The 15,642-nt window shown below is 46.0% G+C and overlaps 1 protein-coding gene across 1 annotated transcript in view; it reads right to left on the bottom strand.

The window, feature by feature from the left end:
• The window catches only part of LOC115092330 (cytochrome b-245 heavy chain), a 45,938-nt gene that overhangs the window by 17,570 nt on the left and 12,726 nt on the right, over nt 1-15,642 (bottom strand). Inside the window, exons 5-10 of the mRNA XM_029603118.1 lie at nt 14,653-14,798; nt 12,398-12,588; nt 11,619-11,745; nt 7,421-7,513; nt 1,978-2,231; nt 435-597 (exon numbers count right to left, since the gene is read on the bottom strand). Of these exons, the coding sequence (XP_029458978.1) occupies nt 435-597; nt 1,978-2,231; nt 7,421-7,513; nt 11,619-11,745; nt 12,398-12,588; nt 14,653-14,798 (974 nt within the window). The remainder of the gene's footprint in view (nt 1-434; nt 598-1,977; nt 2,232-7,420; nt 7,514-11,618; nt 11,746-12,397; nt 12,589-14,652; nt 14,799-15,642) is intronic.

Here is a 15,642-nt window from a genome sequence, read left to right as displayed (position 1 = left end):
GTGCATTCTGCAAGGAAACTGCAATACACCTGTGCAAACCAACGATGCTCTTAGGGGGTAATTTTCATAAGGATTTACACGTGTAAATGTAACTGCTATTGTAGCAATTTTCAAAAGCCATTTACTTGAGTAAAGGACACTTACGTGAGCAAATCCTATGGACAATTCATGGCATATATTGTAGCAATTTTCAAAAACCCACTTACACGAGTAAAGTGCATTTACGCGAGTAAAATCCAGTTTTAAGTGAGTAAATGCTTTTTAAAATCAGGCCCTTAGTGTTTTAAGATGCTGGTTCCTCGATACAGATTATTCCTCAGTTCATTCTTATAGCCCTGTGACAGAACAGGAGGTGAAAGACAAAGCCCAAAGATGCAGTGCCCTGGCCTCGCGTGGGAGGGATTTGCAGGCTGAAAAGTCAGACGATCCCATACCTTTTTGAGTCTCAGGGTTTCTGCATTGCTGCAGTATTTGTACCAGACAGACTTGAGGACAGATGCAAATGGCGTGACCCCTATTCCAGCTCCAACCAGCATCACAACTTCATAGCTGAACACATCTTCGCTGGCCGTGCCAAAGGGGCCATCCACAGCAATCCTAGAGCAGGGGCAAAGAGAGCGACTGTGAGCAAAAGAAGCTGCCTGATAGTCCTGTTTTATTTCTCATTTGAAAGGAAGAGGAATGTGTTGCAAATTTAAAACTACAAGCTCTTGTGTGACCGATCACAAGGACCTCAGTGATTTTTATAGTGGGTCCAGAAAGAGCAATGAATAACTGGGTTTAGCTGCATAGTGCAGCCTTGCTTAGCTTCCTCTCAGAAGAGTTTGAAATGCATGGACTGTACTCTCATGACTGGCATGCCAGTTTTGCACTGTGAGAATAAAATTATCCTAGGAATTTGGAATTATTTGCTTGAGTTGCTTCGCTGCATGAATTGTGTAAAATCTTTCAAAGCACTTCTTAAGGCTACTTTATTCAAGCTTGCTTCAGATTATTATTTTATGAGTCTGCTTAGGGCTTGATTTCATAAGTTTGATGCTATTTGTTTTAGCCATATTTTAGCTTTTCTATCATCATGTCACTGTAATTTTGATATTGGTTTTATATTTGTGATATTGGTTTTATGTATGTAATTTTGTACATCCTTGGCAGAAGCGATTAATACATTTTAATAAACATAATAAACATAAACATCCAAATTGCAGAGGCAAGCTAAAATCAGTCCCTTTCTGTGAGCTCTCTAAATCAGTGATTCTCAAACCTGACCTCAGGACCCCACAGTCAGTTGCATTTTGGGGATATCCACAATGAATATGCATGAGATATATTTGCATACATTGGAGACTCATATATACATTTAACCCATCCATATTTACTGTGGATGCTCTGAAACTCTGACTAGCTGTGGATCCCAAGCAGAGATTTGGGAACCACTGTGCTAGACTGTGATTCCATTGTATTAAATCTAGGGCTACATTATGGCAGGCCAGAATTTTACAAAAATTGCAAATATAATATAATAAATATATCTACGTTCTCACTATATGAAAGATGGTATTAGGCCTTTCCAATGGCAGCTGCTGGGTCAATAAGTGAAAGACTAAAAAGGTTATGAACGTGATTAAAGACCATTGAAGAGATAAGTGAAAGTTTCAAATTAGGGGGTGACAAACCTGACTATTTCTGCTGATTTACAATGAGCACTATTATCCTTGTTCTCCCCCTCTTCTCCTTCTCAGCCCTACCTTCTCCACCTGCCTTTTCTCCCTCAACCTGCTACCTTTTTCTCCCCTTCTCTCTCCATTGTTAACTCCCATCCTGGCCCCGGACCCTCTATTATCCCCTCCGTTCATCCTTCTCTGTTATATCTCTGGTCTTGTAAGAGATTTTTGGTGGTGTGATCGGATCACTGCACCTACTCAGGAGCTGCCACTGGGTTCTGCTACAGCTCTGCAAACTCATGCTCTTTTCACTTACTTTGGTAGTTTCCATGCCTCCTGAAATTCTGTTTTATCACATCCACAGGCATTAAACAAACCCTCTGTCCAGTCACCAACAATGCGTATGTGAATGCTAAAGTAGTCCTCTTCCGGGGCCGAGGTGAGAGTAAAAGGGTGCCACTCCAGGTGGGAAACTTTGGGGCATTTGACAAAAATGTACTGCCCAACTTCCATCTTGAAACCCTTCTTCTTCATCTGTATCTCATACGTTTTAAAAGGATGAGTGACCACCTAATAACAGAAGAAAGTAAAGTGACAAAAGCCGGTGCTGTGATTAATGAGTTTATAGGAATCGGAAGAGAGATACAAAATGGAGATGAACTATACTGGTGGCCTTCACCTTGTTTCTTCTCTTTCACCAACAAAGCAAGCAAAATTTACATATTTAAGAATTAATAATCATTTGCTCAGTAATATTTGTACAGCTCTACAGTGATGTACAGAATATATGCACTGTTAGCTAAGGGCCATTGCAACACACTGTTTCTGGGATTACTATATTCAACAATAAGACCACTCCAAATTTTACAAAACTCTGCCGCAAGAATACTTACTGGTAAAAGTAAAAGAGATCACATCACTGAAACACTTGCTGAACTACACTGGCTACCCATAGAACAGAGGGTACAATACAAAACACTATGCACAATAGGGATGTGAATCGTTTTTGAACAATTAAAATTATCGTCAGATAATTTTAAAATCATCCAAAATCATTAGAGTGCACGATACAATACAAATGCCCCCGATTTATCATCAGGGGCATTTGTATTGTATCGTTAAATAGGGCACGGGAAAACTGGCACACCAAAAAAACCCTAAAACCCACCCCGAACCTTTAAAAAAATCCCCCACCCTCCCGAACCCCCCCAAAATGTTTTAAATTACCTGGGGTCCAGTGGGGGGGGGGGGTCCCGACACGATCTCCCTCTCTCTGGCCACGACTGCGTTGAGAGAAATGGCGCCGGTGGCCCTTTGCCCTTATCATATACATTATATACCGGAACTTCCGGTATATAAAAACAAAAAATAAATAAATAAATAAATCATGTGACAGGGCAAAGGTAGCGCCGGCGCCATTTTGGTTCCTGGTTCCCGACGTCACGCGTCCAGGAGATCGCCCCCGGACCCCCGCTGGACCCCCAGGGACTTTTGGCCAGCTTGGGGCGGCCTCCTGACCCCCACAAGACTTGCCAAAAGTCCAGCGGGGGTCCGGGAGCGACCTCCTGCACGCGGGCCGTATTGCCAATCTTCAAAATGGCGCCGGCGCTACCTTTGCCCTCACTCATAGTGAAGGCAGAGACTAAATACTCATAGGGGTAGATTTTCAGAGCCCTGCTCGCCTAAATCCGCCCAAAACCGGGCGGATTTAGGCGAGCAGGGCCCTGCGCGCCGGGAAGCCTATTTTACATAGGCCTCCCGGCGCGCGCAGAGCCCCGGGACTCGCGTAAGTCCCGGGGTTCTCGGAGGGGGGCGTGTCGGGGGGCGGGCCCGGTCGTCGCGGCGTTCCGGGGGCGTGTCGGCAGCGTTTTGGGGGCGGGTACGGGGCGTGGCTACGGCCCGGGGGCGTGGCCGCGCCCTCCGTACCCGCCCCCAGGTCGCGGCCCGGCGCGCAGCAGGCCCGCTGGCGCGCGGGGATTTACGTCTCCCTCCGGGAGGCGTAAATCCCCCGACAAAGGTAAGGGGGGGGTGTAGACAGGGCCGGGCGGGTGGGTTAGGTAGGGGAAGGGAGGGGAAGGTGAGGGGAGGGCAAAGGAAAGTTCCCTCCAAGGCCGCTCCGATTTCGGAGCAGCCTTGGAGGGAACGGGGGGAGGCAGCGCGGCTCGGCGCGCGCAGGCTATACAAAATCGATAGCCTTGCGCGCGCCGATCCAGGATTTTAGTGGATACGCGCGGCTCCGCGCGTATCTACTAAAATCCAGCGTACTTTTGCTTGAGTCTGATGCGCAAGCAAAAGTAGGCTGATCGCGCTTCTTTTAAAATCTACCCCACAGTGAGGGCAAAGGTAGCGCCGGCGCCATTTTGAAGATTGGCAATACGGCCCGCGTGCAGGAGGTCGCTCCCGGACCCCCGCTGGACTTTTGGCAAGTCTTGTGGGGGTCAGGAGGCCGCCCCAAGCTGGCCAAAAGTCCCTGGGGGTCCAGCGGGGGTCCGGGGGCGATCTCCCGGACGCGTGACGTCGGGAACCAGGAACCAAAATGGCGCCGGCGCTACCTTTGCCCTGTCACATGATATGGGCAAAGGGCCACCGGCGCCATTTCTCTCAACGCAGTCGTGGCCAGAGAGAGGGAGATCGCGTCGGGACCCCCCCCCCCCCACTGGACCCCAGGTAATTTAAAACATTTTGGGGGGGTTCAGGAGGGTGGGGGATTTGTTTTAAAGGTTCGGGGTGGGTTTTAGGGTTTTTTTGGTGTGCCGGTTTTCCCGCCCTCCCCCGATTTACGATTTTTAACAATTTTAAAAAAAATAAAAACACGACGATAAGATTTCCCTCCCCCCCCCAGCCAAAATCGATTGTTAAGACGATCGATCACACGATTCACACCCCTAATGCACAATACACAAATTAATTAATGAAGAAAAAGCTGAATGGCTGAACACAGCACTATGGGGTAGATTTTCAAAGGGGTACGCGCGTAAGGTACGTGCGTACCCCCTGAAAACCTACCCCAAACCCCCCCCTTGCATAGGCTCGGCGGTGCGCGCAAGCCCCGGGATGCGTGTAAGTTCCGGGGCTTGCATGGAGGGCGTGTCGGGGGCGTGTCGGCGCCGCGTATGTATTAAAATCCTGCGTACTCTTGTTCACGCCTGGTGTGCGAACAAAAGTACGCGTGTGCGCAGATTTATAAAATCTGCCCCTATATGTACATGTCCCACAGAGAAATCTTACATCGGCCAATGAAGCCCTACTAACTGTCCCTTTGGTTAGGACAGCAAGACTGACCCAAGTTAGAGAGCGGGCACTATCCTTAGCAGGACCAATATTATGGAACACCATGCCCCTGGAGATCAGATTACAGAGAAATTTAAAACCTTTCAAAAAAAAGTTTAAAAACCTGGCTTTTCAAACAAGCGTTTTACAATGAGAACGGAGAATAGGAAAATGACTAAAACAGGTGGCAGAACTTCAACACACAGCATGTATTCAACTATGTGCGTATTTTATTATTTTATTTCTATCTAACTGCTAATATTAGATAAAAGATAGTATAAAGTACTATACATGTATAGGTAATCTATTACTCATATAAATGGACAAGATCCATGTCACTTATCAAGTAGCTTTTATTTTTGAAACTATGTAACCGGAACCTTATTGGCACTTTGATAGAAAATATTACCCAATTTGAACATTACTATTATGTGCCTATCTGTAAACCGTTGTGATGGTGTATGACTAAACAACGGTACAGAAAAGATTTTAAATAAATAAAATAAATTAAATGAACTAGGTGGTACCCTAGAGTGCCACACCTTAAGGGGGGTGTCAAAATCACGGGAGGAGGCCCAGGGTCACCAGTGGAGCCCATCCTGCTAGTTGGCTGAAGAGCACAGGAGCTGCTGCCAGAAGGTAAGTCTCAGGGGTAGGGTGGGGATGCAACACCGATGATTGGCATGCATGACTTTAGCCCTGCAGCTGGCTATTCCAAAGCTGCAAATAGCCCTAGGCGTGCCTCATTGTCAGCAGTCCCATCACCTTGGAATGCACTGCCAATCAGTACATATCGACAGATTCTACAAAGACAGTACCATATTTGTATTTCTAAGCTTCTATCTTAAGCCCTTACAGGCCGATTCAGTAAAGTCCGCGGGAGAGCAGACGAACGCCCACTCTCCTGGCGTGTGCACAGGCCACATGCCTGTGCGCGCGATTCTGTATTTAAATTAGGTGGTGCGGTAGAAACGGGCAAAAGGAGGCGCTAGGGACACTAGCGCGTCCCTAGCGCCTCCTTTTGATCCGGAGCGGCGGCTGTCAGCGGGTTTGACAACCGACGCTCAATTTTGCCGGTGTCGGTTCTCGAGCCCACTGACAGCCACAGGCTCGGAAACTGGACGCCGGCAAAATTGAGCATCCGGTTTTCGGCCTGACAGCCGCCAGCCCATTTAACATTTTTTTTTCTTTTTTTTTTTACTTTTTTTACTCTTCGGTACCTCCGACTTAATATCGCCATGATATTAAGTTGGAGGGTGCACAGAAAAGCAGTAAAAACTGCTTTTCTGTGCACTTTCCCGGTGCCAGCAGAAACTAGCGCCTACCTTTGGGTAGGTGCTAATTTCCTAAAGTAAAATGTGTGGCTTAGCTGCACATTTTACTTTCTGTATCGCGCGGGCATAACTAATAGCGCCCTCAACATGCATTTGCATGTTGAGGGCGCTATTAGGTGCCGTTGGAGCACACTGTACTGTATCGGCCTGTCAATGTGTCAAAGAGCAAGCAAGCCAGAAACTGATTTTGTGAACCCTTGCTAAGTGTGGAAAGCATCAACCAATGGATCACTAGAAAAATTCCAAGGACTAAAAGACAAATCTCGAGAAATATTCTTCAAAGATTCTTCCAAAAAAAATGCAGAAATAAAGGTCAGCAAATACACTAGGTGATCCCTACCAATGTGGACTAATTTTATGCAAGTGTGACTGCTCCCTTCATCAGGTCAATAAAGAATGAGCTCAGAATGATGTTAATCATATATCTGCTCATTCTGAATTAACCTGGTGAAGGGAGCAAAGCTCTTAAAAGTCATGCATGCACAACATTCGTCCAGTAGAAAGGGATCACCTGCAACCTGTTTGTTCACCTTTATATCTGTGTATCCAAGTTGACGAACATGGCAAACTACACTACTTTACATATGAAAATTGAAAACTCTGGCATTTAAAACCTATTGAGGCACATGGAGCTTTAGCTTAGATGTTCTCCCTGCTCAGGCAGAGCACTTGTCAGCCCTTTAGTTGTAAAACGGCAGCTGGGTATGGGCCTAAGGACTTTCCCATATCGTCATCACTAAGGAGGAATAAAGGTGAAGATGCTAACACAATGACTGCAATACTGCATTCATTCTCACTATGGGCGTAGCATTCTTAGGTGATGAGAATTCGCCTGGGAATGATTACTGCATAGCAGAGGAATGCGGCCCCAGCAAAACTGACCCCTGGGACAGTCTCAGCTCCTTAAATCTTGGTAGCTAAGTAGGGTCGGGCCTAGCTGGATACCTGGGTGAGGGACCCCAAGGAAAGACCTGATGTTGTAGAAGGCAATGGCAAAACCTCCTACCAATGAGAAAGGTCATAGGCTTCACACTAAAGCTGTGATCATCTAACCCTCCACATCCAGGAATGGGAAGAAAGAGGACATGAAAGCGAAAAGCAAACCCAAACTGAAGAAACAGGGCATTGAATGAATGAATGAATGAATGACTGTACCTTGGTGACAACAACCTTCTGATTGGATCGCCAAAAGCGTACAAACCTCTCCAGAACATACAAAATCATAGGTCCCACTACCCATTTCCAAGTCTGTGGAGAGAAGAAACGTTGCATTCATTACAGTAAAAGAGGAAACAAGCCGAAAGAAAAAATAAGTTGGTCCAACCCCTCAGAATAAATAAAATATTTCATAACTCTGCTGTTTGTTCCTCTGTTCTGGATAAAACAGACAATTATTCTTCGGGTCAAAAGCATTTGGGGATAGACTTTAAGATATAAACGTGCACACGGGATAATGTCTCGAAGGCTTCTATGCACAGGAGGTGAGCCTCTTTCAATGGCAAGGAGGCTCTAGGACGAGGGGTCATGGGATGAGGGTGAAAGGGGGTACACTCAGGAGTAATGTAAGGAAATATTTCTCTACAGAGAGAAAACACCCTCCCAGTGAAGGTGGTGGAGACAAAAATGGTATTTGAAGTCAAGAAAGTATGGGATAAATACAGGGGACCTCTGAGGGAGTGATGGGAATTGGAAGGGCTAGATCGTTTGGATGGATGGGCCATACAGTCTTTTTCTGCTGTCATATTTCCATGTTTCTAAAAAAAAAAACAACACAGTTCTGCCTTTCAGACTATTGCAATGTGCTGTTAAAAGCATGGGTGCTCACCCATATGTCTTTATCTTTATTGGCATTTCTATACCCCTCTGCTGTAGCTCAGAGGATGCCGCAAGATCAGCTACACCCAAAGAGGCCAAGATAAATCACCTCTCTCTGAAAAGCACTGAGAATCAAACATTAATCCAATAGGCAAAAGAAACAGCCACTTCTGATATGGCTATTCGGGGCTGTTTTGGCTTGACTGCGAGGAGAAGAGCACCTTGTGATGTCACTGACCACTGCGCAAGCTGCTGATGCTGGGCCATCAGTCACAGGGCCTTGGATCTGCCAGAGGTGGCCTGCAGTATAATAATTCTACAGCAAGCTGTGCCCGCTGTGTGTTTCAAAGGTACCTGCTGCACGCAGGAATGCTTTGCCCCGCATCAGCTAAACATTTTACTGTTAAAGCGTCCTTCGCAAAAATCCTTTACCCGCTTCCCTGCAGTTTCCCTGAAACCCTAGGTGCAGCCATGTTTGAAGCAGTGTGACAAGATGGGGGTCGGACTGATGCACACAGCGTGCCATGTGTGACATCACTGCTCATAAGGATCAATCAGCAAGTGCAAGCTAATTTTATGACTCTGTTGCCAAGATGACCAGTGCCAGGAATTCAGAGGAATTATAAGGGAGCAGTGCAGCTTAAGAGACTGTCACACATAGTGGCTTAAGAGTGTGACTATTACTCCTGGCCGGGCTGTCTTTGAAATTCAGCACAGTGCTACAGCAGGGACAACTTGCTTTTAAAGATCTGCAGATGGGTGGGGAGGGGATTAATGCACTTACATAGAGGTTTTATATGACAGGCACTGAGCTCCTACCCTCACTATAAATAATACCATTACTTCTCTTTCTTACTCTTTTTTCCATTTGCTTTATGAAACTGCAAAGAATCTGGTGAATTCTCATTTCGGTTTGCAGCTGAAAATAGTTCCTCTCCTGCGTCCCCATTCTCCAGCCCTATTTTGCACCACTAAAAGTGAGAAATGGCTAGCACGGCACAGTAGACAACTGACACAGCAGCACAGTGTAGGAATGACGGCAGGAAGAGCCCCAACACACAGCCAGTCTGGTCTGCCCGGCTGAGCTTCGGGCACTTGGGTAGATGCACCCTATGACTTCCCTGCGTGCAACCTAATATAGGCTCCTTCTCTTCACATCTTTTAACTGAGCCCCCCCCCCCATCCTCTTCCTACCACTCCATATCCTCCCATGATTGCCCAGAATCAGTTTCAGGCCATGGCTTTATAAAAAAAAAAAAAAAAAATTGACAAAATAGCCCCAGCAATAAGCTGTGCATTAGATGCTCCATTGCGACTGATGAAAACCTTTGCGTACTTTTAGCTGCGTTGAGGGAGGAGAAATTTCAAAGCCATTCATGCAGGTAAATAGCCATTTGTCCGTGTGAAGGGGCCAACTGAAACTGCCCTCCCTCAGTGCAGCTAACGGTGCCCATGCTGTCTTCCACAGCGCACACACTTTTATCCACATCTCAAAGAGACGTTCTCGGGGGCTGTTCAGGCTGGAGAGGAAAAAAAAATCTGCGTAGATTTTGTGTTTTCAAATCTATGTATGTGTCTTCCCTTGGATAAAATTCCCACACAAAAAAGAACTGCAAATGTCCACAGGTGCTTTCCACCCAGGGCGTGGGGCAAGGTGAAAGTCCATGTACAAAGCCTGTGGCTACAGAGTCCCAATGTGAGCGCGCTGAAAGCTCCCTCCCTGTATAGCAGGCCCCAGGATGCTTCGGAGATGTTGGGGGCCTTTGAAAACAACAAGCTGTATAATCCTGCAAGTCATGGCGGCTGCTCGTAACAGCTTCCCAATGGTAGAGATTTATTTACCAGTATACAAGTGCCCCTACTCTTAGAGGACCGAGGGGGGATAAGATAGAGGTCTACAAAATCATGAAAGGACTTGAACAAGTTAATGTAAATCAGTTATTTACTCTCTCAGGGACCGATGCAATACAGTGCGCTCGGCTGAGCGCACTGTTAACCTGCAGTCGGACGCGGGATAAATAGGCGCTAATCCACCCCCTAATGCAATAGGGGGATTAGCGCCTATTTAACGCGTGTCCCACGCGGAGTGAATAAGATAGCGCTGATCACATGCAAATGCATGTGAATGAGCCTATTACTCATTCACTCCAAATGCAAAAAGATAAATGTGCGTCTCAGACACACATTTATCGCTCAGATATTAACGCCTACCTGGAGCAGGCGTTAATAGCTGAGCGCATTGAAAAGAAGTACAGAAAAGCAGAAAAAAACTGCTTTTCTGTACTTCTTTTTTAAAGTAAAAAAAAAAAAATAATAACTCGGCAGACCACCGAGTTATGAAGACCGACGCCAGTAAACTCGGCATCGGTTTTCATAGCCAGCCTGTCTGCCAGTAATGAAAACAGCTGACGAGTTTATCGGTCTTCATAACCAGCAGCTGCGGCGGGTCACGTTAGGAAGGAGGCGCTAAGGTCGAGCAAGCGACCCTAGCGCCTCCTTCCTAGTGCGACCCCCTAATTTGCATATTGCACAGCGCTCCCCTTATGGGCGCCATGCATGCATTAAAAAAGCGGGTGCTGAAAAGTCAGCGCCCGCTTTCAGCGCACATAATTGCATCGGTCCCTCAGATAATAGAAGGAACAGAGGGCACTCCATGAAGTAAGCAAACAGCTCATTTAAAACAAAAAAAAAAAATTTTCACTCAGCACATAGTTAAGCTCTGGAATTCATTACCAGAGGATGTGGTAACAGCAATTAGTGTAACTGGATTTAAAAAAGGTTTGGATAAGTTCCTAGAGGAAAAATCCACAAACTGCTATTATGGTAATTAATAAGCAATAGTAGCTTGTGATTTATCTAATGTTTGGGTACTTGCCAGGAACATGTGACTTGGATTGGCCACTGTAGGAAAGAGGATGCTGGGCTTGATGGACCCTTGGTCTGACCCAGTATGGCATATCTTAAGTTCTCATGTGAAAGCGACAAAAACAGTAACAGAATTCAAGCCCAGCAGAAACCCAAAGATCTCTAGTGGTGAAGATGTGAGGGGAATGGCAGAGATCAGTTGGGGTCTGTAGCACTGTACCGGGAATTAAACCGGGCAGCTGAATGGACCAAATGTCCCTCCTCCACAGTCATATTCTATGTTTCTATGCAGTCTGACAAAGCCTCATTTCATACATAAAATCAACAGGTTGGGAATTCCTCAGGTGTTCCTGACCAGCCTGGGGGTTGTCCTGCAGGCACCCATAACTGCAGCTGCGAACCTCATCGCAGGAGAACTGACGTGTGGCTCGGTCCTGTGGTAGTGCTGCTGCATCTCACTGAGCGCTTCCTGACTCACTCGGGAGAAGGAGGGTCAAAGAACATGAGAGGCGCATACATTAATATGACTTTTCAAAGCATTTAAAAAACCCACGCCAAGTGCTATACCAACAGAAAGAGGAAGCTAAAGGCAACAAGTCTTAGTTTGGACTTCAACTTGTAAAAGTAAGTAACTGCTCATCAATGCTAAACTCGCTAATGAGAGAAAGCATACCATGGGTGAGTTTCCTGCAAACTGTGGCTTGGGGCAGGTGCTGTTGCGCCCCCAGAGAGTGAAGTCTTTACACAGAATTATATCGTGCTCCCTCAGGCTGTCGACAGTCTGACCACGAACAATCATCCTGGAAAGCAAACATTCATCGGGAAAAACTGAATGAATAGGTTTGTCGCTATGATTCTGACTACACCTTTGCTTTACAGCTTCGGCACGGTGAGTACAACAGGCTCCACCGATGCATTCAGAAATCTTACACCAAAAAGTTATTGCAGCTTTCTGGATGCCCATGGCGACACCCAGAGTATACAAATACACCAGGCCTCTTGCAGTCTGCTAAACCCAACTTGCTGATGGGACCCACAGCACTGAATGGCTGTATGGACATTATTGTTTCTCTCAGAGTAGAATCTCCCAACAGATTCTGTGACAGGAATGTATCTCTCTCTTAATCCAGGCTAGTTTGGGAATGACATTTACTGATAATGCCCTTCTTAATATCTGCTTCCTTCTGGAACTTGGTAAGGTGGAAGACATATAGGCAACATTTCAAGGTGTGCTTGGAAGCCCTTTTAATCAGGTCAGCAGTGCCCAAGAGAACTGGGATTACTTTTGTATTTTTCTGCCACATTTTCTTGGTCTCTGATTGCCTCTCTTGCTACTTGATGATCTCTCTCTCTCTCTCTCTCTCTCCACATGTAGTACTGATACTTCTGCGTGCCTTGTTCTCTAGCTGACCTGATAGGGCACTGCAAAAGCAATAGAAAATGGAAGGTTACCCGACTCCGTGGATGACAAGGCCAATGAAGAAGACAATGAACAGGTGGTGGGTGAACCAGAAGACTTCAAAGTACGACCTCCGGATGGTCTCGGTGGATGACGTGATTATTAATATAAGCGCCAAAGTAATGACAACTCCGGTGAGCCCCGCCAGAAACGTGAAAGCCACATTTAAGCCACCTTCAGGATTCTGTTCCATAAAGAACAACAACAGCATTAGTCATAAATACACATTCCAGCGTGGATTCATCCCAGCCTTGCGCTTTACTGCCAGTCTTTCACCTGTCATGGAACAACGCTGAGCTCTTCCCTGATAGGAATATGGATATGCAATGTAAACAAAACTGCACTGTGGAAAGTGGAATTGCTACAGATTTATAAAAGAAGACTTTGCTTTAGTCCAAAAGATTTTGGGCCCAATCTACTCGCAGGCCATTTTTCTAAGGAAGCCCAAGTGCCTGACCTAGGCATCCAATATTCAGCAAATTCTCAGCCAAAATTAGGCGCCTCAGTTTTAGGCTGAAAAATTGTCTTACTTGGGCTCCTAAAACTGAGGAGGTCCCTAATTTTAGGCCTGCTATTTACCGTACTCCTCTAAATGTAGGCGCTCAAGTTAGGGCTGGAAATCAGCACTGAACATCTGGCCCAGTCTTCAGCCCCACTCACTTTACAGGCATCTAAATTTAGGCACTTGGTATAAATAGACACTTAGCCATAGTCAGGTTTCAATGAGGCAAAATTTAGGCTTATAACTCTGAAAAGTAGGCACCTAAGTCCTCTGAAAATTGGCCTGCATTCAGTGCCTATGGGATTAGAGTTTAGTGGACCAGGCTCGTGGGTTTTGATTTGATGTTCTTGGCACCGTACCATCTGTGAATACCATGGCACTGGCACTGAGGAGGAGGTAGTAACATTCTGGGGTGTTCTTTATCCCACTTCCCCACTTCTTCTCTTTAGTATCTCCTCCGTTGTCCTCTACATGACTGCAGGTCTGGTGAACTCCCTCTGTCTTTGAAGTGCATTAAAAAGGGGTGACCCCTGAGACGGGGTGTATGGTGCTGTGCAAGAGACTTGAGTCTGATTCATTGGGGACACTCCTCAGGTGCTGTTAAGATGCACAGACCCCAGGAGGGAGGGAACCTCAGCCATCGCTCAAGAGTTACATCTACTGGTAGGCCAAAGGCACGTTAGTAGTTTGTAACTCCCAGCCAGGGGACTGTCCGTGGCTGGGCAAAACAGTGCTTCCCAAGCTTCCCAAACCTGTCCTGGGGACCCTACAGCCGATCAGGTTTTCAGGATATCCACAATGAATATGCATGAGCTCAATCTGCATATCATGGAGACTCAGTATATGCCAGTTTATCTCACGTGTATTCACTGTGGATATCCTGAAAACCTGACCAGCTGTGGGGTGCTCAGGACAAGCTTGAAAAGCCCTGGGTTAGACATTAGATGGGAGAAGACAGGAAAAAATGGGAAAGATATCCTCAGATAGCTGTGAATGAAGTGTAGCGTGCCATAACTGAAGTTGGGACTGATTCTGATTGTACTGAAAGCCCAAATGAATAGGAAGCAACAAGTACAAGCATGTAAAATTTATATTAATGTATAAAATGTATTCAAAGAACTGTAGGTGTAGTCACTTCAAGATGTTCCTTTGTAGGTCTGGTCTATATCCCACACTTTCAAAGCTATCTGTCTGATTTTTCTGGATCTTAGAACTCCCATTGTTCCCTGTATCATACTTCTAGAAAGTACCAGAAAAATTAGACTTTATTTCATCCTAAAATCAATTTCGACCCAGTGCCTTAGTACTGAAACATTAATTGCATCTCAATGAGTTTGTGTCTCCTCTCTAGTGCTATCATATGTCAGGGCCATGAGCAGACATTCCCATCAGTGCGGTGGGGTCGAGCCCTCTATGTACTTATGTGTCTTTCTGGAAAACCAGATCCTGGACCCAACTCCAATGTTCTCGTTAGATTTAAATTTTCCAGCATGTCCCTCTAGGTCTGGGCCTTGTCAACTCGGCAAGTTTCACGAGCCCCTTGAAAACCAAATTTGCTCTTCTATCACATAAGTTCCCACATCTTTAGATGGCTTAACTTGCCCAGTGCATGGAAATCTCTGAGGTTTCTTGTTGACCCCCGTTTGGAGAGTCCAGGCACAGAATTCACCCAAGCACTGGCCTGGCAATTTTCATGATTAGGACCTGTTAACAAATATAGATTAGATCCGATTGGAAAGTGCTTACTGGGACTTTGGATCGGACAAAGTTGAGGTAGCTTTCGCCTTTGTTATCTCCAAGGTTGGAAAGCGCGGCCTGAATGGTTCCATTCGCCTCTACCCGTGCATCCACACACCTTTCCACATTAAACAAATGCGCCACAGTGTGAATAGCTGAGGAGAGACAGAAAAGATGAAGGAGTTACCCAGATACAGCACCAGTGCCTTGGATATGGTTTCTGACTTCAGTAAGATGGGGTTTAGTAGACGGGCTATATTTTTGACAAAAGAAAACAAGCCATTTTCAATGTCATCGCAGTCAGGAAAATCCTGCCTGTCCACACATACTCTGATAATTGGTGGAAGGCTTGTTCGACATCAAAAATAGCACTTTTCTTCCTCACCTCTAGCTTATCCAGGAGTTTCTTCAGAATAAATACAGTATTACCAACACATTATTAAACTATAAACACAAATAAAATAAAGATTTAATAGAAACCTCAGAAAGTAGCAATATTTTATTGACCATCAGTCATAGCTGCATGTAGAGAGAGACAGACTGGATGTACTGTGCTTGGATTTCACTCGGCCCTGCCTCTGCCCCCTGCGACAGGATGAAAAGGGAGGGCAGGAACGTAGCCAGTGGCTATAGAGAAAGCCTGGGGCTGAAGCCTTTCCCTCTCAGGCAACATCTGCAAAGGGGGAGGGATGAGGTAAAGTGGAGAGGAGGGAACATGACTGAGGGAAGAGGGAAGCCTAGAAGAGAAATGGAGAGTGGTGAAAGAAAGGAGGCTGAATGGAGGCCATATCCGGGAACTCTCCGGATGTTCCCCGGAGACTCGAAATTTGCATCACTGGTTATTTATTCATTCAATTTGTATTCCCCCTTTCAGGCCAGGCCTCAGGGGAAAGACTAAAAAGCTCCAGGCTTCTCTGTTTACTGCTCCAGCCATTCCATTTCCGAAAGCCTGCGGGTAAGGGAGAGGTTGTAACTCTGGAGCACGCACTGCAGGCAGCA

This window comes from Rhinatrema bivittatum, chromosome 5 (genome assembly GCF_901001135.1).
Source record: "Rhinatrema bivittatum chromosome 5, aRhiBiv1.1, whole genome shotgun sequence".
Taxonomy (NCBI): Eukaryota; Metazoa; Chordata; class Amphibia; order Gymnophiona; family Rhinatrematidae; genus Rhinatrema; species Rhinatrema bivittatum.
Note: the sequence above shows the minus strand (reverse complement) of the source record. Positions and strands in the feature narration are given on the sequence as shown.